The sequence below is a fragment of the Budorcas taxicolor genome, chromosome 2, assembly GCF_023091745.1.
Source record: "Budorcas taxicolor isolate Tak-1 chromosome 2, Takin1.1, whole genome shotgun sequence".
NCBI lineage: Eukaryota > Metazoa > Chordata > Mammalia > Artiodactyla > Bovidae > Budorcas > Budorcas taxicolor.
Window position 1 is genome coordinate 106,494,258 of NC_068911.1, and position 26,617 is coordinate 106,520,874.

Here is a 26,617-nt window from a genome sequence, read left to right on the forward strand (position 1 = left end):
AACTGATTTTTTTGCTTGAATTAGAGTTGACTATTACAGTTTGCAACTAGACAATGTGACTACTAAACATAGGGGTTTTGCCGATTTTTACATTTTTTCTGCACTAAACATGAATTTATTATTCATAATAAAATTAAGGTAAAAAATGACCACAAATAATATGTGATATCATATTGTTTAAATGATCAGAATGATTTGAAATTTAAAACTATACACTACTGAATTTTTTAAAGTATGAACCTCAAATTCAGTTCCTAAGCTTTTATGATTAAGTCCTCTCCTCTCCCTCTAACTATAGAAAAATTTCTTTGACAATGAGACAAGATCATGAAAAAGGCTCTTCATTTCCTCTTTCACTATTAAAGATGCCTTTTCAAAAGCATTGTGCCCACAATATTTGCTAATCAGTCTGATTTAAATTGTGTGCCACACGCACCATCTTAGCCTCAACTTATTTCTGTGTCCTTCAATCACTTGTTCCTTTGCTGACTGACTCCTCATCACGATATAGATTTGGAAGAAATATTTAATAATTAAAACCTTCACACTTCTATCAGATCAGTTTATTGCTCTCCCCCTAAAATCTTCTCTAAGTAAAATTCAAATAAATGACCCCACTGGAGCCACAATTGCATCTGTACCCACCCCCGCAGCGTTTCTTGCTTGCTCACTGCTTTCTAGCCGTGAGAGCCCCCATTCGTTCCCTTCAGTAGACTTCCCAAGCTCTTTCCTGCACCAAGGTGCTTTGCACAGGCTCTTCCCTGCATCTGGAATGGTCGTTCTCTCATTCTCTGCCTGGCTAAATTCTTCCCTAATTGAGACTCAGAGTAAATACCCTTTCCTTTGAGAAAACTTTACTGACGGCATACAAATCTCAACTAGTCACTCATTTTACTGTCAATACTTTCTATACTTTTCCTTCAAATTATTCCATAATTTATAATTCTAAGTTTACTTAGGTGATTAGTTCATCTATTTTATTTAATTAGACTACAAATGCCAAGAAGGAAGAATCTGTCAGTTTTATTTACTTCAGGATCTTCCTCTTAGCACAGTGTCTGGCACATATAATAAATATCAATTTTTAAAAGATATACACTTTACTGTCTCCCTTAACTGATTTTAAGTTAAAAGTATTATTATTTCTACATTTAAGTGAGAGTATTGAAGAAGGCAAAAGGAGAAGAGGGTAGCCGAGAATGAGGTGGTTAGATAGCATCACTGACTTAATGAACATGATGAATTTGAGCAAACTCCAGGACATAGTGAAGGACAGGGAAGCCTGGCGTGCTGCAGTCAATGAGATCTCAGAGTAGGACACAATTTAGCAAATGAACGACAAAATGTGAATATATATATATTTTAAAATAACCAAATAGTTTAACAAATTAGATAGTTTTTATATAAGCACTGTTTATATTTTCCAAATATTTTGCTATCAGTGATGAAGTTTTCTAACCCCTACATTTTCTCATGAAACAGTTGTTTTTATTCTTCTTTTTTAAGTTCAGTAGCTCTTCTAGAAAAGCAATTGGGTAACCTATAAGGTCACCTTTGTGTCTCTTATTTAAGTCTTAATTGTGAAAAAGTGGCCAGGAAAAATGCAAAAAATTGTTAACTCTGGGTGATGGACACATGAAAATTTGTGTTATATGACAATGTGCTTTTCAATATTTAAAATGTTTCCCCAAAGTAGGCCAAGAATCACTTCTATAAGGAAGTGATTCCTTATACATTAAGTGCATTAATATACACTTAATTACATTAATGTATTAATGTAATTATTGTATACTACTTTATATATTACATTGATGTATTATATCAATATATACTTAATACATGAGGAGACATTACTTTGCCAACAAAGGTCCGTCTAGTCAAGGCTATGGTTTTTCCAGTAGTTATGTATGGATGTGAGAGCTGGACTGTGAAGAAGGCTGAGTGCCGAAAAATTGATGCTTTTGAACTGCGGTGTTGGAGAAGATTCTTGAGAGTCCCTTGGACTGCAAGGAGATCCAACCAGTCCGTCCTAAAGGAGATCAGTCCTGGGTGTTCTTTGGAAGGAATGATGCTGAAGCTGAAACTCCAGTACTTTGGCCACCTCATGCGAAGAGTTGACTCACTGGAAAAGACCCTGATGCTGGGAGGGATTGGGGGCAGGAGAAGGGGACGACAGAGGATGAGATGGCTGGATGGCATCACTGACCTGATGGACATGAGTCTGAGTGAACTCTAGGAGTTGGTGATGGACAGGGGGCCTGGCGTGCTACAATTCATGGGGTCGCAAAGAGTCGGACACGACTGAGCGACTGAACTGAACTGAACTGAATACATGAAGTGTATTATGTATGTTTTACATATTACTTTAAAGCCTCTTTTACTTCTTAAGTTACAGAGGAAAAAAAAAGATGGACAGATTATTACATGTAGGTCTCTATTTCCAGCACTACATTCATTCCAGGAGGTTGCAGTATTATAAAACACAGTAAAATCAATATCAAATAGAATTTTTAAAGTCCCATAATTCAAATGATATAATGAAAGTCACACCTAATGGGATCTTCACAGGCACCAAACGGTAACTTGCCAAATTCCAGGCCTCCCACTTCTCCTCCTACAAGGGCATCTATATCTAAAGAAAAAAAAATTTCCACAAGTTAGCCAAAAGCGGAAAATAAAGAATTTAAATTTAGTTATGTCAACCTTTCGAGAGATTATAGATTTAAAACTATCTACATTAAGACACAGCAAGTTAGAGAGCAAGCTGTCAGATATTAGACTTCCTCCAAGAATGTTAGAGTAAAAAAACAAGGAAAGTTATAGTAAAAGGATACATTTAATTCCTGTTTGTAAAGTGCTGTATTTAAGCCTGCATTCTAAATTTTACCCTTCTGAAACAGTCCTTAAATACTATTCAAGAGAATATTATTCTTGTAAATTTAAAAGATTTTCTAGGTATGTGATTAATGTTATCTAAAAGAACAATTAAATAAGTATTAAAAAATTTAACCATCAATCTACATTCATCAGTTTTGCTGTTAATAATTTCAGAATAGCCCAAATTAGTCATCATTAATAAAACTTTAAGCTGACAGTACATGGAAGTATCTGAAGCATAGAAAAGAATTTCCATTCCATTATGAATGGTATCTGAGATTAGAGGAAAATTTAGAAGGTAAATCACCCGTTAGTTTCATCCCTCTTGAAGAATAAACACTTCTAAAAGACGTCAAAAAGATTTGTCTTCAAAGTAATACAAATGGTTGTTTTTAATTATTCACACAACACTGTGAATTACTAATGTCTACTGTTAGGTTATGAACACTTACAGATACACTAAAATCATGCTTGACAAATACCTATACCCTAACTAAATTATTAAAATTAGCATAAATATGGTTCAATTACTTGAGTCAGTAAATTTTCTCAAATCAATTCATTCCATTTTTTCAACTAAAGAATGCTTACAGCAGAGATCAAAATAACTAGTTTTATTATAAAATGTGAATTAAAGAACTTCAAAATTTATAACAAGCACATGTTTAAAATCAGTGAGCCAGGGCTTCCACGGTGGCTCAGTGGTGAAGAATCCACCTACCAGTGTGCAGGAGGCACTGGTTTGATCCCTGATCTGGGAAGATCCCACATGCCACAGAGCAACTAAGCCTGTGCGCCACAACAAGAGAAGGCACCGCAAGTAAAAAGTAGCCCTGCCTCGCCACAACTAGAGAAAAATCTGAGCAGCAACCAAGACCCAGCACAGTCGAAAATATTTTTTTAAAAAACTTAGCAAGCTAAAAATTATTACTGGACTATACCTGTATAAAATTTTAATTAAATTAAAAGGCGAAAAGCAACATTGTAGAATCCAAGGATGATGCAACTTGGAGTTTTACCAGGATTTAAATGTGAACGTTAGCACTTGGTGACCATGTCACCTTGAGTCAGTTACTTTTGTTTTCTAAGAAAAATAATACTTGTCTCGTAGAGTGAAGTGAAGTGAAGTGAAATGAAAGTCACTCAGTCGTGTCCGACCCTTTGCAACCTCATGGACTGTATAGTCCGTGGAATTCTCCAGGCCAGAATACTGGAGTGGGTAGCCTTTCTCTTCTCCAGGGGATCTTCCCAACCCAGAGATCAAACCCAGGTCTCCCACATTGCAGGTGGATTCTTTACCAGCTGAGCCACAAGGGAAGCCCAAGAATACCGGAGTGGGTAGCCTATCCCTTCTCCAGTGATCTTCCTGACCCAGGAATTGAACCGGGGTCTCCTGCATTGCAGGTGGATTCTTTACCAACTGAGCTATGAGGGAAGCCCCACTTGTCTCATAAGTAAATGAGAATTACATGAAATAGTACATAAAATGCACAGTGTCTAGCCCATATTATATGTTCAGTCTCTTCCCCTTAAAAGGGAAAATATTAAAAATTTATGTGACTTTCAACCCACCGAGGAAGAAGTTAATATTTTGATACTCATTTTTAAAAACTTGCTACAGAACATTAACAAAGGCCTTATTGGCAATCAGAATTATAATGTTAAGATTCTGATTCTTGGACTTCTTAGATCATCAACAGACCATACTATCTGGGGATATCATTAAAAACTGTCTATTATTAGAATGACTCTTGAAAAAAGGAAAAGGAAGGCTGGAACTGAAACTTCAAAACTAGAAGCCAACTATAAATTGTCTGGTGGGTATTGTTTAAGAACTAAAATTACTAAAACAAACATTTGAGTCTTCTAATATAAATCTCAGTTTAAGCTTTAATTTCCCTCTGCTATAGTTTAGATGCAGTTCTCTTATCGGACATAAAGAATTTCAAATTATTCAGTGGTATTATAAAACAGTAGTAGTAAATATAACCACCAAAAGGTAAATGTACTACGTTAATTTTAGCATCATCCTAAAACTATCAATTTACTATTTTCAATCTTATAAAAACCAACCAACCACTTGGAACAAAAATAAACAGTAAAGATATTGTTTTATTATAATGTAATTCTCTCTGAGGGAGGTAGAATGAAAAATGTTTTCAGGCTAATAAAATCCTTCTATGATTTATAAGTTGATACTAAATTTCTTACTAGATATACTTGAATATAATTACACTTATATGTGAGAGAAAATACCCAGGAACCTAAACCTCACTTACTTAGGCTAAATGTACACCAGGCTGAGCTTTCCTAAAACTTAGGTAATATCTGTTTATATCTGTGTCCCTGGCAGACACAAATTTATAGGCTAAAAATTAATGACTACTAAATGAATCAGTGGAAATAGTGTCAGACTTTATTTTGGGGGGCTCCAAAATCACTGCAGATGGTGACTGCAGCCATGAAATTAAAAGACGCTTACTCCTTGGAAGAAAAGTTATGACCAACCTAGATAGCATATTCAAAAGCAGAGACGTTACTTTGCCAACAAAGGTCAGTCTAGTCAAGGCTATGGTTTTTCCAGCCGTCATGTATGGATGTGAGAATTAGACTGGGAAGAAAGCTGAACGCCGAAAAATTGATGCTTTTGAACTGTGGTATTGGAGAAGACTCTTGAGAGTCCCTTGGACTGCAAGGAGATCCAACCAGTCCATTCTGAAGGAGATCAGTCCTGGGTGTTCTTTGGAAGGACTGATGCTAAAGCTGGAACTCCAGTACTTTGGCCACCTTATGCGAAGAGCTGACTCATTGGAAAAGACCCTGATGCTGGGAGGGATTGGCGGCAGGAGGAGAAGGGGAAGACAGAGGATGAGGTGGCTGGATGGCATCACCGACTCGATGGACGTGAGTCTGAGTGAACTCCAGGAGTTGGTGATGGACAGGGAGGCCTGGCATGCTCCAGTTCATGGGGTCGCAAAGAGTCGGACATGACTGAGCGACTGAACTGAACTGAAATGAATCAGTACATCAATGGCTAAGTAGGTAAAATGATTTTCATTAATTTTTATAAAAACACAAGTTAAAGTAAAATATTCTACAGCTCTTTCTAGCATATGTGTATATATACATTTTTCCTTTTCTGCTTTCCTTATTTAGCCCTCTTCTTCAAACTCTACTCTCTATAAATTTCTGTGCATGTCTGTTCTCAGCATAGGAGAGAGGTTTCTCTTATATTCTGAAAGCAGACATTTTAATCATTCATTACGTACTAATTTTCAGCACACAATGTTCCACAGCAAGGGAATGCTTTATAAATAATAGTTTTTTCAAAGACAGATTGTCAAGTAGAGAGTAACTGACAATTAGAGTAACTGTCTAGGGTAATTCTAGAGTTGTCTCTAGAAAAACCTACAATTTTCAAGAGAAAAAAAGTGATAAGGGCAATGAAATTAGCAATACTATATACATTAAAAATGAGTTACAAATATTTCGAACACTTGAAACACACTGTTAAATACTTTTAATTTCTGAATATAGTTCTAAATTATCTCACCCGGAGGTTGCTGAGGCCAAAAATACTGCTGCCAATCCTGAAGAACATAGGTAAACCGTATAGCAATATTAACTGGAGGCAATGGAGTTAAAGGACATCCCTAAGAAGTAAATGCAAAGACAATACCATGAAATGTTAGTACCCTTGTAATATCAGACACAAATTTCAAAGTACTGAAATAGATGAATTACTACCTTTATGACATGGGGATTTTCAGGTTATAGTGTTAGATACGGCACACATAAACCATCCATAAAAAAATGTACGTATGACATTCTAGCCATTAAAAAGGAAAACTAAGTCACTGAAGTTATTAGAGCCAAAGGTGCGGAGTTTAGGAAATCATTTTCATAGGGGAATTCTCACAGCCTAAAACTTCAAGAGATAAATTAATGCCAGAAAATAAATTACATTAAAATAAAGCTGCTTAACTCTTTGACATGAATCATAACAAGATCCTTCATGACCCATCTCCTAGAGTAATGGAAATAAAAACAAAAATAAACAAAAGGGACCAAATTAAACTTAACAGCTTTTGTACAATAAAGGAAAGTACAAGCAAGGTGAAAAGACAACCCTCAGAATGGGAGAAAATAATAGCAAAGGATACAACTAACAGAGGATTAATCTCCAAACTATACAAGCAGCTCATGCAGCTCAATACCAGCAAAAGAAACAATCCAGTCAAAAACTGGGCAGAATATCTAAACAGACATGTCTCCAAAGAAGACATACAGAGCGCCAACAAACACAGGAGAAGATGCTCACCATCACACACTGTTAGAGAAACGCAAATCAAAACCACAATGAGGTGTCATCTTACACCAGTCAGAACGGCCATCATCAGAAAGTCTACAAACAATAAATGCTGGAGAGGGTGTGGAGAAAAGGGAACCCTCACGCACCACTGGCAGGAATGCAAATTCATAACAGCCACTTTAGAAAACAGTATAGAGATTCCTTAAAAAACTAGGAATAAAACTACTATACGAACCAGCAATCCCATTACTGGGCATATACCCTCAGGAAACCATAACTGAAAAAGACACAGGTACCCCAATGTTCACTGCAGTACTACGTACAATAGCTAGGATATGGAGGCAACCTAGATGTCCATCAACAGATGAATGGATACAGAAGTTGTGGTACATATACACAATGGAATATTACTCAGCTATAAAAAGGAGCACATGAGTCAGTTCTAATGAGGTGGATTAATCTAGACCCTGTTATACAGAGTGAAGTCAGAAAGAGATTTTGTATGTTAACGCATATATATGAAATCTAGAAAGATGGTACTGATGATCCTATTTACAGAGCAGCAAAGGAGACAGCCATAAAGAAGAGAATTTTGGTCACAGTGGGAGAGGGAGACAGTGGGAAGACTTGAGAGAGTAGTGCTGAAACATATAAATGACCCAATGTACAATAGATAACCAGTGGGAATTTGCTATATGATGCAGGAAACCCAAAGCCAGTGCTCTGTGACAGTCTAGAGGGGTAGGATGGGGAGGGAGGTGGGAGGAAGGTTTAAGAGGGAGGGGACATGTGTATGCCTGTGGCTGATTCATGTTGATGTATGGCTGAAACCATCACTATATAGTAATTATCCTCCAATTAAAAATAAAATTTTTAAAAAAAGAAATAAACTTTTAAAAAAAAAGCTGTTTAAACTACTACCAGGAAGAGATATTACATTTATTAAGTAAAACACTATTTCAAAATATCTTACACAATTTTAATTACACAAATATAATTTCTTACTAGTCTCTTCAGCCATGTTGAATGTAAAAGAAAAAATGTGAATCATTTTTTAAATAAAGAAAAACTGCTATAAAATGTAAAACTGGGTTTAAGATGTCTTTTTCCCTTTAAAATAAAAATAAACTCAAAGCCAGTCTTGAATATTTTACTAAAATGTTAAGACTGTGACAAATGGTCACTCATGCAAAATAGTTTATATTAATGAATCAGAAAATTAAGATCTATCTTTATACTCATTAATAATAATAAAAATTAATAATATCCAAACATCTCATGATCTCAGCTTCCCTTAATAATGGTTAAGCTATATTAATGTGGAATAGGAATTAAATATGTATAGGCATGACCTAGTGAGCTTGTGAAAATGTAGATTCAACAATATCCTGCATATCTACCCAGTTTCCAGGTGTTTCTAATACTGCTAGTCAGAAGAAATAACACAGACTCTTTAGCTCAGCATCAGTAGCTATAAATGTCATTACTAACTTTAACTGAACACAAACTCAATCTCAAGACAGCTGCCAAAAAAAAGAGAGCTAATTCAGTTTTGGGCTGCTGTGCCCTATAGAAGCAAGGTAAGATTCTAGCTGGTCAGAAATAATTACTTTTTACTTAGGTTTAGGTACCAAATGAGCATTCACCAGTAATTCTAGACCAGTAATGATCTAGAAACCATAATGAGGTCACTTTGACACATAACCTCTGCTCCAGTCACATAGCAATGTTGGCAAATACAGAAAGAGATGACGAAAAAGAAACAGCCAGGAACATGACTTAATTATCTTCACGGGCCCTAGAAAAGGTATAGAAAAGGTACAGAAAACTAAAAGTATTAAGTGGGACCCAAGACACATGTTTGCTAAGTTCCAGATGACAGCCAGGATTATGGACTGCATTAAATGGATCCAAAAGTACTCAGCCCAGACTGAGGGTACTACAAGACTCTCTGCTTAAGGCAGACATATGGACAGAGTACTCTAGCTTGGGGCAGTGGCTGTGCTGGAAGGTATCAGGCTAGAAAAAATTTTGTGATCCTATGATCCAAGCATCCAGGCTTCCCGGTGGCTCAGGGGTTAAAGCGTCTGCCTGCAATGTGGAAGACCTCAGTTCGATCCCTGGGTCGGGAAGATCCCTTGGAGAAGGAAATGACAACCCACTCCAGTATTCCAGCCCTGAAGAATCCCATGGACGGAGGAAGCTGGTGGGCTACAGTCCACAGGGTCGCAAAGAGTTGGACACGATTAAGCGACTTCACTCACTCACTCACTCATGATCAAAGCAAGCAATTCAATGATTCCAAGACTCCATGTGCAATACCGCAGTATCAACACTGAGCAAGAGGCTTCAAACACCATTTTAAGACAGGCTTCTGAAATAGTCTACAGATAAGAAGCAATCACAAAATTATAAAACCACTAGAGAAGATAGGAAAGTTTAAAACTATAAAAAGATGACATTAAAAATGAGCCTGCAAACAAAATTTCCCCAGAACATGAAGAAATAAATAGTTCTAAGAAAGATAAATATCCAAATCAGAATATAAAACCATGAAACATAAAGAACATCTGATAGAATGAAGAATATCTAAATTGAAAAAGCAAACGCTATGGTATGAGAGCGCTTTCAAACATTTAAAAGATTGTGGCAAAAGAGGATTTAAATTTAAACTTTATGTGACTCCAAGGACAACCACCCTCTGCTGCCACTCTGTCAAGGAAGCCTTTTCAAAATATTAGATTCATGTGAAAATGAAATAAATTGTCACTGTGGGGCTAAAGTGCCTTGGAACACATCCAGTAGATTCAAAGGGTAATATTTATAAAGACAGATTTATAAAGACAGTATAAAAGAGTTGCATATTAAGTAGTTTTATGTAATACCAATAAAGTACCCAAAACAGGTCTCAATTATTTTAAGTTCAACTCTTACCAAATCAACTTTTGTATTTAGACCAGTGAGGTTTGTAAAAGTTCTGAAAGATGATGTAATAAACTGATTAGGAACCCTTTTTTTTTTAACAGTCATATTCTAAATCAGGCTTCACAAATCAGCGTGGTCCCTAGGTTCAGGAAGAAGCTGAGTTACGTAGAGGAGTAAAAGATCCATGAAAATAACTTTCACTAATGTTTTTAAAAAGAGGAATAAAACATTAATATTTGCATCTGACTAGAATTTTTATCTAAAATAATTAAACATAATTGAAGATCTGGTGAGAACAAAGGAACGGGGTAGAAATAACACATATTTGTCTTTTTCAAAAATTTCTCAAAGCAACACATGAAGAATTAAGTAGTGTTTAAGACAGCATTCAAGGCCCAGAAAGGTTTTGGGGGAAAAGTTGCATATAGACAGGGAACTTTCTAAAAGACATACTTCTATCATTTGTTTAATGGAGATAATCACAAGAAACAGCTAACAATAGGTATTTTGAGGAAAGGGACTAAGGATATAAAGAAGTTTTTACCTCTTTAATTTCTTAACCTGGTACATGTACTTTTTAAAAATATCAAATAGATTCATCTTTGTAGTGATAATCCTAGCACCATGCTATTTACAGCCTCAACACTGAAAACACACGTTTAAGATGTTCTAATCCTAAATATCTTTCTACAAATAATATACGTTTAAAAAAAGAAATTTCAGCATTTTCTTATTTTTTTAATTTTCAAAATTTGTAAACCTTCAGAAAGGTTGCAAAGCTAGCATAATGAATACCCACATGATCTTTTTGACTGAAACTTCTGAAAGTAAATTGCAAGCATCATGGCAACTCACCTCTAAATACTTCATTCAGCATATGATTCCTATGAACAAGGATATTATCCTATACAACCATAACATAATTATCACATTCAAGAATTTTAACACTGATATTATTTTCTAATATACCATCCATATTAAAACTGTCCCACTGTCCCAATTGTGACCTTTATGGCTATTTTGCTGTGATCAAGGATCACACACTGCCTTTAGTCGTTACATCACTTTAGTCTCTTACAAGCTAAATAGCTCCCAGCCTTTGTATGTCTATCATGAAACTGCTATTTTTAAAGAGTCTAGGACAGCTACTTTGTAAAAGAGTAGCACAGGCAAGTCCTCCATATCTCTGTTATAGTGTTTTTAGAGAAAAATAAAGATGTACTGAGCACATTCAAGTTAGCCCTACTGCCCTCAGCCATAGCATTATAAGCCAGATTAATTTTAAATATCAAATAGACCCTTGGGGGGAAAAAATAGCAATTCAGAACCCAAAGAGTTCACATCTCAGTTGCTCAGAGTCCCCAACAAGCAGCTACATAAAGGCCCACTCACATAGGGGAGGGCTGGCAATATTACTGTTAGAGAAAAAGGAATATAAAGAGTTAACACAGTATCTAAATGTTAATCAACCGAACAACCAAAACTAGTGTACAAACTAGTTTTTAGTTTGTACACTGAAAACTAACTGGATATTTGTTTCTTTAGATACACACAGTAATTTTTATAATCAATTACATCTTTCTCCTAAGTAATTATATTATCAATATTAGAGAGAAATATTTCTATGAAATCAATAAAATCACTAAATTACTACTTTTATCTGGATCCCAGGTAAGACAAAGTATCAATGCCAACTCACAATCTTTGATTTGAAGATATCCAGCAGACCTGATAAATGAGTATACTGATTTGGCACTTTTCGAAGATGAACCATTTCAAAATCAGTTCGGACACCAGGACCCTGACATTCACCCACATACATTCTTCGCCATTTGTGATGAATTTGCACAAAGAGTGGCACCTGGCTGTAGGATATAATTAACAAGAATAGACTTTAAGTTCATTAAACATTGAATAGCTTCTAAATCTCGCTTTACAGTATAACATTATTTTAATCTCAAATATCTAAAGAAATAAACAAGGAATATTCCACAGACATATTTATAACAAAGGCATTATTAGTTTCTTTTCTCCTTACACTAATAAACTGAAGAAATTATCATCAAGTGGCACTGTACAGTCAGAAAATTATTTTTAAATGGCTTAAAAATCATTTTAAAAAAGCAGAATAAAAATTTTCTTGAAATAAAAGTGATCCTACCTACTAGGATTTTCAAGGTCATATTAAACTTGATTCACAGGTATTAAACAATACAAATTAAACCTACATTAGTGGTGAATTATATTTTACTTAATCATTTGAAGATACAGTTGTTCCTCCTTATTCAAAGATTTCCATATCTGCAAATTAGCCTACTCACTAAAATCTATCTTAACTTCAAAAATCAATACTTGTAGCACTTTCAGTCATTCGAAAACATCTGCAGAGAAACAAAAACTTCAAGTTACCTGAATGCACAGTCCTAGGTGAGGCTGAACAAGGTGATGTTCTGTTATCAAGTTTTTAGATTTTTTTTTGTATTGTTAAAATTATTTTTAATTGGAGGATAATTGCTTTACAGTGTTGTGTTGGTTTCTGCTATACGTCAACATGAATCAGCCATAGGTATACATATGTCCCTTCCCTCCCATCTCCCACCTCATCCCACCCCTCTAGGTTGTTACAGTGCCCTGGGTTGAGCTCCCTGAGTCACACAAATTCCCACTGGCTCTCTATTTCACACATGGTATATGCTTCAGTTCCCACTGGCTCTCTATTTCACATATGGTATATGCTCCAGTGCTACTCTCTCAATCGTCCCACCTTCTCTCTCATTGTGTCTGTACGTCTGTTCTCTATGTCTGCATCCCCATTGCTGCCCTACAAATAGGTTCACCAGTTCCATCTTTCTAGATGCCACATATATGTTAATGTACAATACTTATTTGTTCTTCTCTTTCTGACTTACTTCACTCTGTAGAACAGGCTCTAGGTTCATCCACCTCACTAGAACTGACTCAAATTCATTCCTTTTCATGGCTGAGTAATATTCCACTGTGTTTAGGTGCTACAGCTTCTTTATTCATTCATCTCTTGATGGATATCTAGGTTGCTTCCATGTTCTGATTTTGCATCAAAATTTAAATAAACATTTGGAAGCAAAATATAAAAACAGTACAATTTATTCATTTTAAATATTCATGGAATATTTCAGTAAGTTTCCCTTTAGATATGTTTTCCCTAAAGAATTTGTTGTGTTCAGTTCAGTTGAGTCATTCAGTCATGTCTGACTCTTTGCGACCCCATGAATTGCAGCATGCCAGGCCTCCCTGTCCATCACCAACTCCCGGAGTTCACTCAGACTCACAACCATCAAGTCAGTGATGCCGTCCAGCCATCTCATCCTCTGTCGTCCCCTTCTCCTCCTGCCCCCAATCCCTACCAGCATCAGTCGTTTCCAATGAGTCAACTCTTTGCATGAGGTGGCCAAAGTACTGGAGTTTCAGCTTCAGCATCAGTCTTTCCAAAGAAATCCCAGGGCTGATCTCCTTTAGGATGGACTGGTTGGATCTCCTTGCAGTCCAAGGGACTCTCAAGAGTCTTCTCCAACACCACAGTTCAAAAGCATCAAGTCTTCGGTGCTCAGCTTTCTTCACAGTCCAACTCTCACATCCATTCATGACCACTGGAAAAACTATAGCCTTGACTAGATGGACCTTTGTTGGCAAAGTAATGTCTCTGCTTTTGAATATGCTATCTAGGTTGGTCATGACTTTTCTTCCAAGGAGTATGCGTCTTTTAATTTCATGGCTGCAGTCACCATCTGTGGTGATTTTGGAGCCCAAAAAAATAAAGTCTGACACTGTTTCCACTGTTTCCCCATCTATTTCCCATGAAGTGATGGGACCGGATGCCATGATCTTCTTTTTCTGAATGTTGAGCTTTAAGCCAACTTTTTCATTCTCCTCTTTCACTTTCATCAAGAGGCTTTTTAATTTCCTCTTCACTTTCTTCCATAAGTGTGGTGTCATCTGCATATCTGAGGTTATTGATATTTCTCGTGGCAATCTTGATTCCAGCTTGTGCTTCTTCCAGCCAAGCGTTTCTCATGATGTACTCTGCGTATAAGTTAAATAAGCAGGGTGATAATATACAGCCTTGACGTACTCCTTTTCCTATTTGGAACCAGTCTGTTGTTCCATGTCCAGTTCTAACTGTTGCTTCCTGACCTGCATATAGGTTTCTCAAGAGGTAGGTCAGGTGGTCTGGTATTCCCATCTCTTTCAGAATTTTCCCCAGTTTATTTTGATCCACACAGTCAAAGGCTTTGGCATAGTCAATAGCAGAAATAGATGTTTTTCTGGTACTCTCCTGCTTTTTCGATGATCCAACGGATGTTGGCAATTTGATCTCTGGAAGTTCACGGTTCACGTACTGCTGGCGTGAAGCCTGGCTTGGAGAATTTTGAGCATTACTTTACTAGCGTGTGAGATGAGTGCAATTGTGTGGTAGTTTGAGCATTCTTTGGCATTGCCTTCTTTGGGATTGGAATGAAAACTCACCTTGGTCCTTACATATAATATTCCAGTATAATAATGTACAAATACTAATCCTATATTAATCAAAAACCTAACATTTAGTGAGCAGTTTCCTTCATAGATTTTAATTTAAAATAGTCTAGGTGTTTTGAAATGTCCACCTACCAGCCAGTATTTCCCAAAGCAATAGACACAGAGCTCAGAAGAAGATTGCACTTAGATTCACTGAGGACAGCATCATTGTTTGCAGCAGGTGCTATTACCACAAACTCTCGGAGTCCATACCTTAAAAAAGAAAAAAGAATCACTGCCATTAAATAGGCAAAAATGTCAGAACACAAAAATCTATTATTTGGGAAACATGAAACATATTTCCCTTAAAAGAAAGTTAGGTTTGAACCACAGGTCTTCATTTCTTTCCTTCTTAAATGGCAACTGAACCTATAACAACCTGAATTTCCTTCATTTGGCACAAATTCACATCATTTATCTACTATTTTCTCTCCATTCTTTACAAATTAGCAGCAGTTTGCTGAAATTACAAAGAAAAAAAATTAAATAATCAGTTTTGTCTTAAAAGTTAGGTTACAAAAATAAAACATGAAAGCCAGCACTGACTTCTTGTATTAATTAGCTGATAACATTAAATCCACTAATGTGGAGAGTTAACATTTAATAGATTCCCTAAATGTCAGAAAAATAACTATCAGTCATATTTGTGCTGTCTAAGAAAGAACATAATTTACTCTCGTTTAGTTGCTAAGTCGTATCTGACTTTTTTTTTTTTGTGACCCCATGGACTGTAGCCTGCTGGCTCCTCTGTCCATGGTATTTCCCAGGTAAGAATACTGGAGTGGACTGCCATTTAATTCTCCAGGTTTACTCTAGTATCATAATTAAAGAATTATTATATTCTTTCATTCAATAACACATATTAGATAGGAATTACAAAATTATCAGAAAATGGCTTACTCTTGGTATCTTACAATAATGGAAACTTCTCATTTAGTTGACAAGTCCATTAAAAACCACAAATCGGCAGCCAAAATTTACAAAAACATTTAAGGTCAAACTGGTAATCTTGCCTCCTGAAAATTCCTGTCCTATTCACTCCCTGTTGTGCTTTTATTTAACAATATTTTTAATATAAATTTATAAAAGGCATTACTCATTTGCCTATTTTAACTCTACAGAAACAGTTATGAATACTTTTCTACAAACAGTCTCAAGAAATTCCCCAAAAGAGCAGCAAAAACGATTTAAATTTTTTTAAATCCAATCATAGTCTGTTTACTGTTTAGATAACAAAAGTTTATTTCATCTTCTCACCTCTTCTCCACCCTCCTACCCCTGAAATCAAAATCAGTTATGTAGAAGTAGCATCAAATACTGAAAAGAACCCAGAGCTGTGAATTTTAGGCTCTAAATCTATTTACATACAGTTTTTTTCTTTCTTTTCTTAATATCCTTGGAAGAAATAAAACAAAAGCACTTATTTGCCTCGGTATCCCCAGGAACTAGAGTGAAGCCGCTGTCAATAGTTCTTGGTCATTCTTCCAAAACCGTTCCATCTGTCCATTGACCCATCTTATCCTCAAAAAAGATTAGATTAATATACTTCCTGTACCTTCTTTTGAAAGGCTCATCTCCCCTACTGGTCAGTACTTTGTTTCCCGTTTTATGCTACTGCAACAATACTGCAACAATTTCTACAGGGTATAACTGTGGGACAAATTCTTAGAAGTTGCTGGTTAAAAGAACATCTTGAACATCTTTAACATTGATAGCTGTTGCCAAACTACCTCCTCCCCCTCCATACACATAAAATTGTGCCAGTGTATACTCCTGTTCACAAGAAATAAACCAAAGTGAACTGCTTCCTATTCATCTGCAATAAAAGTCAATCCTCAGTGTATTTGTTTCCACTACCTGGAATGTTTTCCCTACTCAACAGTCATCACGGAACATCAATAGATTCTTTTTTTTTTTTGAAGATTTATTTCAAACACCACCCCATTACCTCTGTTAAGTATGCTCTCTTCTTTTATTTCAAATGTATTTTCCCTATTGCTATTATCTTTAAAAGATCAATGCATACATATGGTCAACAGCTACATGAAAAGATGCTAAACATCGCTCAGTCGTGTCAGACTCTTAGCAACCCCATGGACTGCAGCCTACCAGGCTCTTCTGTCCATGGGATTTTCTAGGCAAGAGTACTGGAGTGGGTTGCCATTTCCTTCTCCATGGAACTTCACGACCCAGGGGTCGAACCCAGGTCTCCCACACTGTAGACAGATGCTTTACCGTCTGAGCCACCAGGGAAGTCCTCACTAAATCATTAGGGAAATACAAATCAAAACAACAATGACATATAACCTTATATCTTTTAGAGTGATTATCATCAAAAAGAAAAGAAAAACTATTGGCAAGAATGCAGAAAAAAAAAGGGAACCCTCAAACACTGTTGGTGGGGATATAGCTTGGTGCAGCCAGTAGGAAAAACAGTATGAAAGTGTCTTCAAAAAAATTTTAAATGGAACTACCTTATGACCCAGTAATTCTATTTCTGGGTATTTATCCAAAGAAAATGAAAACACTAATTCAAAAAGTTGTGTGCCCCCATGAACACTGTAGCACCACTTACAAAAGCCAAGATATGGAAACAACTTAAGTATCCATTAATGGGTGAATGAATGAAGAAAATGTGGTGTATGTATATGCAGGACAGAGGAGCCTGGTGGGCTACAGTCCACAGGGTCACACAGAGTCAGACACAACTGAAGCGACTAAGCACGCACACAGACACACAACAGATTATTATTCTGTCATAGAAAAACTGAAACCTTACCACGTGCAACAACATGCACGGACGTGAGGACATTATGCTAAGTGAAACAAGTCAGACAGAGAAAGACGAAATAACATAGGATCTCACTTACATATGGAATAAAAACGAACAAACAAACAAAAACGCACCAAGCTCCTAGATACAGACAACAGATTGGTGGCTGCCAGAGGTGGTGTGTGAGACGTGGTGGAAATGGTGGAGAGACCAAAAGATATAAATCTCCAGTTATAAAGGAAGTAAATTATGGGGATGTAATGTACAGCATGGTGACTATAGTTAATAATACTGTACTGTGCATCTGAAAGTTGCTAAGAGAATAAATCTTAAAAATCTTAAAAGTTCTCATAACAAAAGAAAATTCTGTTAACTATGTATGTGGATGAATATTAACAGGACTTATGAACCTACCTACCATACCCTCTGCTCACAAAAGGGTTCATAAATTTACATTTGGAAATAAATGTCTGCTAAAATTAATGTCTATCATTTCTGACTATTTTTTAAAATAAACAGCAATTAATCAAGGGACTAAATTTCTAAATTCGCCATTAGAAGGTGTTTAAAGGATACGTATAAAAGGAGGCAGAGAGAAGCAGCCAATAAGTCACATCATTAAGATTCCCTCATAGCTCAGTTGGTAAAGATTCTCCCTGTAATGCAGGAGACACAGGTTCAGTTCCTGGATGGGAAAGATCCCCTGGAGAAGGAAATGGCAACCCACTCCAGTATTCCTGCCTGGAGAATCCCATGAACAGAGGAGCCTGGCAGGCTATAGTCTATGGGGTCACAAGAGTCAGACACGACTAAACCACCACCTTGCCTGAACTATAAAACTTGATCATGAAACTGTAAGCAAGTGCCTGTGTCCCTGTCTTTTGAAGAAAGAGGCTTTTATTTTCATCTTCCAGACCTCCTCCTGGGTCTCTAAAGGCTGGTTCGAGCGTTAATTATCAGGATATGTGAACATGTAGAAACCAAAAGATGTTGGGTTGGGAAACATAACAATTCAGATTATAAATCAACCACATAGTACAGTCACCAAACTCCCAGTTCCTTGAAAAATATAAAGGTCTGACACACATTCCTAAGTTGTTTTTACAGAAACCAGACCCACCAGATGAAAACTGCTGACTACAAGCACAAAGCCCCCAAACTGATTGGAGCCAGAAAATTGATGATGTGCAAAACTTTACCTTGATGCCAACCAACCCAAGAGCTGAGCACAAGCTGATCATGGACCATGCAGCCCCCTCCCTCACAATGCCCTTGAAAACCCTTCCCTGAAAGCTATCACGAAGCTGGGTCTTTTGATCATGAGTTTCCCATTCTCCGTGTTTGGTGACCTGCAATAACACTGTACTTTCCTTCACCACAACTCGGTATCAGTAAATTGACTTTGCTGTGCAGACCCACATCCAGATTCATTAACATCATACTTTTAAGACTAGTTTTACAAAATACTTTTTAAAAAGCTAGATAGGGTTAATGCTAACCTGGCAGATGTTTGATATAAAAACTGAAATTAGGAAATAACAAAACAGAAATAGATTGATAAACTTGAACCATCAAAACTCAGCATTTGACATAAATGTTCTATTTTTTTAAGTTTGATTAATCATATATTAGGTTTTTCTCATTCTGACAATCTTTATTCATTGTCTATGTATAGTATAAATATTTTGCATTATACTTCAAATTTGGGGGGTCTGCTTTATTAACTTTCAGTTCAGTTCAGTCACTCAGTTGTGTCCAATTCTTTGAGACCCCATGAACTGCAGCACACCGGCTTCCCTGTCCATCACCAACTGCCAGAGTCTACCCAAATCCATGTCCATTGAGTCGCTGATGCCATCCAACCATCTCATCCTCTGTTGTCCCCTTCTCCTCCTACCCTCAATCTTTCCCAGCATCAGGGTCTTTAGTTCAACTTAAAACAGGAAATACTTATAGCTGAAAACTTATGTGTATGTTATTCTTCAGTTGCTAAGAAGCTTCATGATTAATTTGTATCCCTGAAAGTAAGAATTTTTAAGAACTATAATTTCAAAATTCTATTTAAAAAATATGAGATTATGAAATCTTGTTAAGATGCCTAGTTCACATTAGACTCCAAATTCATAGACACTATCTCATCTTTTGCCATTCTCAACCCTCAGCTTACCCCAAGGCTTCCCAAGCTATTTGCAGGCTTCAAGTTCAGTTAGGCATCATCACCTCTACTAACGCTCTTCTTCTGCCTTGAATATCTTTTTACTTAAACTCACCTGGCTTATTCTCACTTGCCTACAGGGTTCAGGTGAGGTATCACCTCTCCTGGAAACATTTCCCTGACTTGATCTATCTGGAAAGGCAGTATCTCCTATGAGTTTGCCTCAAGCTCTGTGCTGCCCCCCATGAAAGCACTTAGCAGTGCTGCCATCTGTTCCCTTATCTCTAAACCCCCTTCTAATCCAAAAGCTATCTGAGACAAAGACCACAGTTTATCCTTGATAGCCCAGTATCTGACTCACAGTAAATGTTTTAAAAGAACGTTTGTTAAATAAAAGGAAACACATAGTTTTAATATGTCTAATTTTCAAATAATTTTTGGTTGTTACCCTTCTAATCTTAAGAAAAATCAAATGAAAAAATACAGCAGTGATACAGCAAATTGATATGATGTAGGTCCCCTTCCACCCCAAAACACCTGGTAAGATATGATAATGTTTTTGAAATACATAGCTGAACTTGAGATTAAAAAAAGGAGATTCCTGAGTCACAAAAACAAAGAGGGAACTTAAAGCCAGAAATAAGCATGTAAAGTGACTGAAGAAAACCAGGGGATTATCAACTCTGGGTAACAGCTAGTGACTAGGGATCAGGATCTTACAGAATAAACCATTTAGATGCTAAAAGCCTATTAGTATGACTTACAGGGCAAAATGACTATGCTTTGATAGACTACAGAGACTGAGAGTGACAGAAGAAAAGTCTGTTTATGTCTGAGACTACCACATATTTAGCTTAGCGATGGCAATGTGAATCATACCACTCTGAGATGATAAGGTATAAACCAACCCAGCAGAAGTGGTCTTTGGTATGTATACAGCTTAGGCTATGTCCAAGAATGCCCTAGTCTCACAAATATGAGTCTAGGTTTGGAAACTATGCTTCTGCAAGTGTGATGTCATTCAGATATTAGCATCCCCTGCTTATGAGGCACTGAGAGTAAAAAGCCACATATTTTTTCTGATGTTGTTGCCAATCTCTCTACCAGGTAACCTAAGAGCACATCAATTTCCTTCTGTATCCTTTGTATTTAATCAAGTATTGTCTGTGTACGGGCTTTCCATCAATCCAAATCAGTACAGAGGTTGTAACATTTTGAAAGGCCCCTCAGGGATATGGGCATACATGAGGCAAGGAAGTGGACTGAAGACTTCTGCTTAATGCCTGGACCTTAGAAGGGACTGCCACCTCAGTAAAACTCCTCCAGGCCCAGGTGGTTTCCATGACAAATTCTACCAAACATTTAAAGAAAGCAACATCAATTTTACACAATTTCTTTCAAAAAACAGAAGAGAACAAAATACTTCCCAACTGATGTTATGAGGCCAGCGTTTCTCTGATATCAAAACCAAAATGTAAGAGAACTGTAGGCCAATATTTCTCATTAACACAGACACCAAAATCCTCAACAGGGGCTTACCTGGTGGTTCAGATGGTAAAGAATCTGCTCGCAATGCAGGAGACCCAGATTCACTCCCTAGGTTGGAGAGATCCCCTGCAGTGAGAAATGGCAATCCACTCCTGTATTCTTACCTGGAGAATTCCATGCACAGAGGAGCCTAGCAGGCTACAGTCCACAGGGGTCGCAAAGAGTTGGACATGACTGAGTTTGACTACTACTACTACTACTAAAATCCTTAACAAAATATTAGCATATTAAATCCAGCTACAGAAGTAAAAATTATGGAAATCAATGCAAGTTAAACCACAAAGTAGTAGAAGTAGAGTTCATCCTGGCGGTGCGGAGCTAATTAGCTATCTAAAAATCAATCCATGTAATCGCCATATTAAAAAACTAAAGCAACAAAAGATCATATCAATTTAAGTAGAAAACACATTTCACAAAATTCAATATCCATTCATATAAAAGCTCCCAGCAAACTAGAACAGAACTTTCCCAACCTAGTGAAGCATATCAATTAAGAAACTATACCTGATATCAAATTTCATGGTAAAAGACTAAACAAGATTAGGATCAAGACAAAGCTGTCCACTCTCACCAATCATATTCAGCATTTTACTGGAGCTTTAGCCAGTTTAAAAAGGCGAGGGAAAAAACAGAACCAGATATTGGGAAAGAAGAAGTAAAACTATGCCTATTCATATGACTATTTACAAAGAAAATTAAAAAAACACCACAAAACTCTTCCTAGAGCTAATAACTGAATTTTTAGTATGGTCACAGGATACAACCTCAAGGCACAAAAATTAGTCACATTCCTACATACTAGGAACAAAGCGTTGGATATGAAAAAATTTTAAACAATACCATTACAATAGCTCATTTAAACAAGCAATAATTAGATATACACCTAATAAAAAATATACAGAATCTATATGCTGAAATCGAAGAAGACCTAAATAACTGGAAACCAATTGTGACCATAAAGTGGAAGACCCAGCATATAAACATATCAATTCTCCACCAAAATAATCTACAGACTCTAGGCAATTCCAATCAAAATCCCAACGAGACTTTTTGTAGATATATACCAATCCTAAAATGTAAACAGAAAAGCAAAGGCGCTAGAATAGCGAAAACAAATTTGAAAAAAATTTTTGAAAAGGAAAGGGATTATCTAATGTAAACACTTATAAAACCAAGAGCATGCAGAAACAAACCCACACAAATGCGGCCAGTGATCTTTGATAAAGTTGTATAAGTAAGTCTATGAAGAAAGGAAACTCTTCAACAAATGCTGTTGGGACAACTAAACATCCACAAGCAAGAAAAGAATATTATACAAAAATCAACTTAAAATGGATAAAAGCTCTAAATAGAAAATGTAAAACTTTTAGAATAAAACAAAGAATTGGCCATGTAATCAAAGTTAATGTCACTAGTGACTAAATCATGATGATAATATGACCTTCTGATATACAATAAAGAGGTACTTCACCTTAATGATCTTTCCAAAGTCATAACCCAAATGTAACCATAAAATTCTTTTTACTTCAAAAAATATTTTAATGGATACATGTTAAAATTGAGCTCCTTTGCTGTTTTCCTCAAACTACCACAATATTGTTAATTGGCTATACCCCAATATGGAAAAGGCAATGGCACCCCACTCCAGTACTCTTGCCTGGAAAATCCCATAGATGGAGGAGCCTGGTAGGCTGCAGTCCATGGGGTCGCTAAGAGTCGGACACGACTGAGCGACTTCCCTTTCACGTTTCACTTTCATGCACTGGAGAAGGAAATGGCAACCCATTCCAGTGTTCTTGCCTGGAGAATCCCAGGTAAGGCGGAGCCTGGTGGGCTGCCGTCTATGGCGTCACACAGAGTCAGACACGACTGAAGTGACTTAGCAGCAATACAAAATAAAAAGTTTAGAAAAAAAAATTTTTTTTTAATTTTTAAATCTCTCAAACTGAATGAAATTCTACAAAATTCCTGACTAGTAACCCTCAAAGCTCCAAGTGATCAAAAATGAGGAAAAACTGAGAAACTGTCACAGGAATGTAGACTGAACAATCTAAGGTGATATGATAACTAAATGCAATGCAGTATCCCAGACTAGATCTTTGAATAGAAAATGGATGTTAGTGGAAAAACTAGTTAAATAAAATTTGACTAAGTACCTGGCATGCTGTAGTCCATGGAGTAGCAAAGAGTCAGACGTGACTTAGAGACTGAACAACAACAATGTACTCATGTTTTAACTAATGTACCAATGTTGGGTTTTCAGTTTTGACACACATATCCTGGTAATATAAACTAACAACAGGGAAGATTGAGAGAAGGATATCTTGGAAGAGTCTGTAACTATCTCTATAACTTTTCTATGAACCTAAAATAAACCACAATTTTTTTAAAATTTATATACATATATTTTTAATTAGGAGAAAGCTTTCTGACCTCATGCAAGTGTTCTCAGACATGGCACCAAAAGCATGATTCATAATGTAAAAAACCGATAAACCAAACTGTATCAAGTTTTAAAAACTTTATTCTAGAAAAGACACTAGGAAGAGAATGAAAAGATAAACTACTGTCTAGAGAAAATATTTGCATTTAGAATATACTAAAAAAAACTCTCAAAACACAACAATAAGAAAACAACTCAATTAAAGTGGGCAAAAGACTTGCAGACATTTCACCATAGAGTATATTCACGGCAAATAAAGACATGAAAGATATTCAAAATTAAAATTAGGATGAGATATTCTCATCTAACAACACATCTGTTAGAATAGCTAAAACTAAAAAAACTGACACAAAGTGCTATTGTGGATACAGAGCAACTGAAACTCTCATATGTTGTTAGTGGGAATGCAAAATGGTACATCACTTTGGAAATCAGTTTGGCTGTTTCATATAAAGTTAAATATACACTTAGCATGTGACTGGGCTTCCTTGTGACTTAATCACACCCTAGGTACTTACCCAAGTAATCTAAAAATATATTTTCACATAAAAGAGCTACACAAAAATATTTACAGCAGTTCTACTCATAAATGTCCAATCCAAGAAATAAATCTATTATCCCTCAACAGGGGAATGAGTAAACAAATTATGGTTTATCACTACAGTAGAATACTACTAATAGAAAGGAACAAACCATTGATATAAAATTACCTCAAATGATCTCAAAAGTATTATGCTGAGTGAAAGAAGATAGTCTCATATGGTTACTATTTGATTCCATCTCTATGAAACTCCTGAAAGGCCGAAACTTACAGTGATTAAGAACATGTTCAGTTCATTTCAGTTCAGTCGCTCAGTCATGTCCGACTTTTTGTGACCCCATGAATTGCAGCACGCCAGGCCTCCCTGTCCATCACCAATTCCCAGAGTTCACTCAGACTCACGTCCATCAAGTCCGTGATGCCATCCAGCCATCTCATCCTCTGTCGTCCCCTTCTCCTCCTGCGCCCAATCCCTCCCAGCATCAGAGTTTTCTTCCAATGAGTCAACTCTTCGCATGAGGTGGCCAAAGTACTGGAGCTTCAGCTTCAGCATCATTCCTTCCAAAGAAATTCCAGGGTTGATCTTCTTTAGAATGGACTGGTTGGATCTCCTTGCAGTCCAAGGGACTCTCAAGAGTCTTCTCCAACACCACAGTTCAAAAGCATCAATTCTTCGGTGCTCAGCCTTCTTCACAGTCCAACTCTCATATCCATACATGACCACAGGAAAAACCATAGCCTTGACTGGACGGACCTTAGTTGGCAAAGTAATGTCTCTGCTTTTGAATATGCTGTCTAGCTTGGTCATAACTTTTCTTCCAAGAAGTAAGAGTCTTTAATTTCATGGCTGCAATCACCATCTGCAGTGATTTTGGAGCCCAAAAAAATAAAGTCTGACACTGTTTCCACTGTTTACCCATCTATTTCCCATGAAGTGATGGGACTAGATGCCATGATCTTCATTTTCTGAATGTTGAGCTTTAAGCCAACTTTTTCACTCTCCTCTTTCACTTTCATCAAGAGGCTTTTGAGTTCCTCTTCACTTTCTGCCATCAGGGTGGTGTCATCTGCATATCTGAGGTTATTGATATTTCTGACATTCTTGATTCCAGCTTGTGTTTCTTCCAGTCCAGTGTTTCTCATGATGTACTCTGCATATAAGTTAAATAAGCAGGGTGACAATATACAGCCTTAACATACTCCTTTTCCTATCTGGAACCAGTCTGTTGTTCCATGTCCAGTTCTAACTGCTGCGTCCTGACCTGCATACAGATTTCTCAAGAGGCAGGTCAGGTGGTCTGGTATTCCCATCTCTTTCAGAATTTTCCACAGTTTATTGTGATCCACACAGTCAAAGGCTTTGGCATAGTCAAAAAAGCAGAAGTTGATGTTTTTCTGGAACTCTCTTGCTTTTTCCATGAACCAGCAGATGTTGGCAATTTGACCTCTGGTTCCTCTGCCTTTTCTAAAACCAGCTTGAACACCAGGAAGTTCACAGTTCATGTATTGCTGAAGCCTGGCTTGGAGAATTTTGAGCATTACTTTACTAGTGTGTGAGATGAGTGCAACTGTGCAGCAGTTTGAGCATTCTTTGGCATTGCCTTTCTTTGGGATTGGAATGAACACTGACCTTTTCCAGTCCTGTGGCCACTACTTAGTTTTCCAAATTTGCTGGCATATTGAGTGCAGCACTTTCACAGCATCATCTTTCAGGATTTGAAACAGCTCAACTGGAATTCCATCACCTCCACTAGCTTTATTCATAGTGATGCTTTCTAAAGCCCACTTGACTTCACATTCCAGGATGTCTGACTCTAGATTAGTCATCACACCATCATGATTACCTAGAACATGTTAGTGACTGCCAAATATTAGAATGGAAAAGAGGAGTTTGGGGGAGGTTACAGAACTATCCTATACTCTGTGGTACCAGCTTTAAAAACTATAGGAGACTTCCCTGGTGGTCCAGTAATTAAGAATCCACCCTGCAATGCAGGGGACATTGGTTCAATTCCTGGTTGGGGAACTAAGATCTCACATCGCACCAGGCCCACACAGTCTGGAGCCTATATACTGTAAAACGCAAAAAAGATTCCAAGTACTGCAACTAAGACTCAACACAGCCAAATAAGTAAATATTTTTAAAAACTTGTATACAAATGCACATGGAAAAGAAAAACCTGAAAGTGTTAGTCTCTCAGTTATGTTTGACTTTTTACAACTCTATGCACTGTAGCCCTTTAGGCTCCCCTGTCCATGGGATTTTCCAGGCAAGAATACTGGATTGAGTAGCCATTCCCTTCTCCAGGGGTCTTCCTGAGCCAGGGACTGAACCTGGGTTTCCTGTATTGCAGGCAGATTCTTTACCATCTGAGCCACCAAGGAATGTACATGGTACCATTATTTTCACTCTAATGGCAGAAAGCAAAGAGGAGATAAGGAGCCTCTTGTTGAGGGTAAAAAAGGAGAGTGAAAAAGCTACCTTAAAACTC

At 36.9% G+C, this 26,617-nt stretch overlaps 1 protein-coding gene across 2 annotated transcripts in view; it reads right to left on the reverse strand.

The window, feature by feature from the left end:
• RAB3GAP1 (RAB3 GTPase activating protein catalytic subunit 1) overlaps positions 1–26,617 on the reverse strand; it is a 121,981-nt gene that overhangs the window by 45,276 nt on the left and 50,088 nt on the right. For both annotated transcript variants that reach the window (XM_052654549.1, XM_052654541.1), the window contains exons 6-9: positions 14,759–14,878; positions 11,814–11,979; positions 6,431–6,530; positions 2,551–2,632 (exon numbers count right to left, since the gene is read on the reverse strand). In XM_052654549.1, the coding sequence (XP_052510509.1) occupies positions 2,551–2,632; positions 6,431–6,530; positions 11,814–11,979; positions 14,759–14,878 (468 nt within the window). The remainder of the gene's footprint in view (positions 1–2,550; positions 2,633–6,430; positions 6,531–11,813; positions 11,980–14,758; positions 14,879–26,617) is intronic.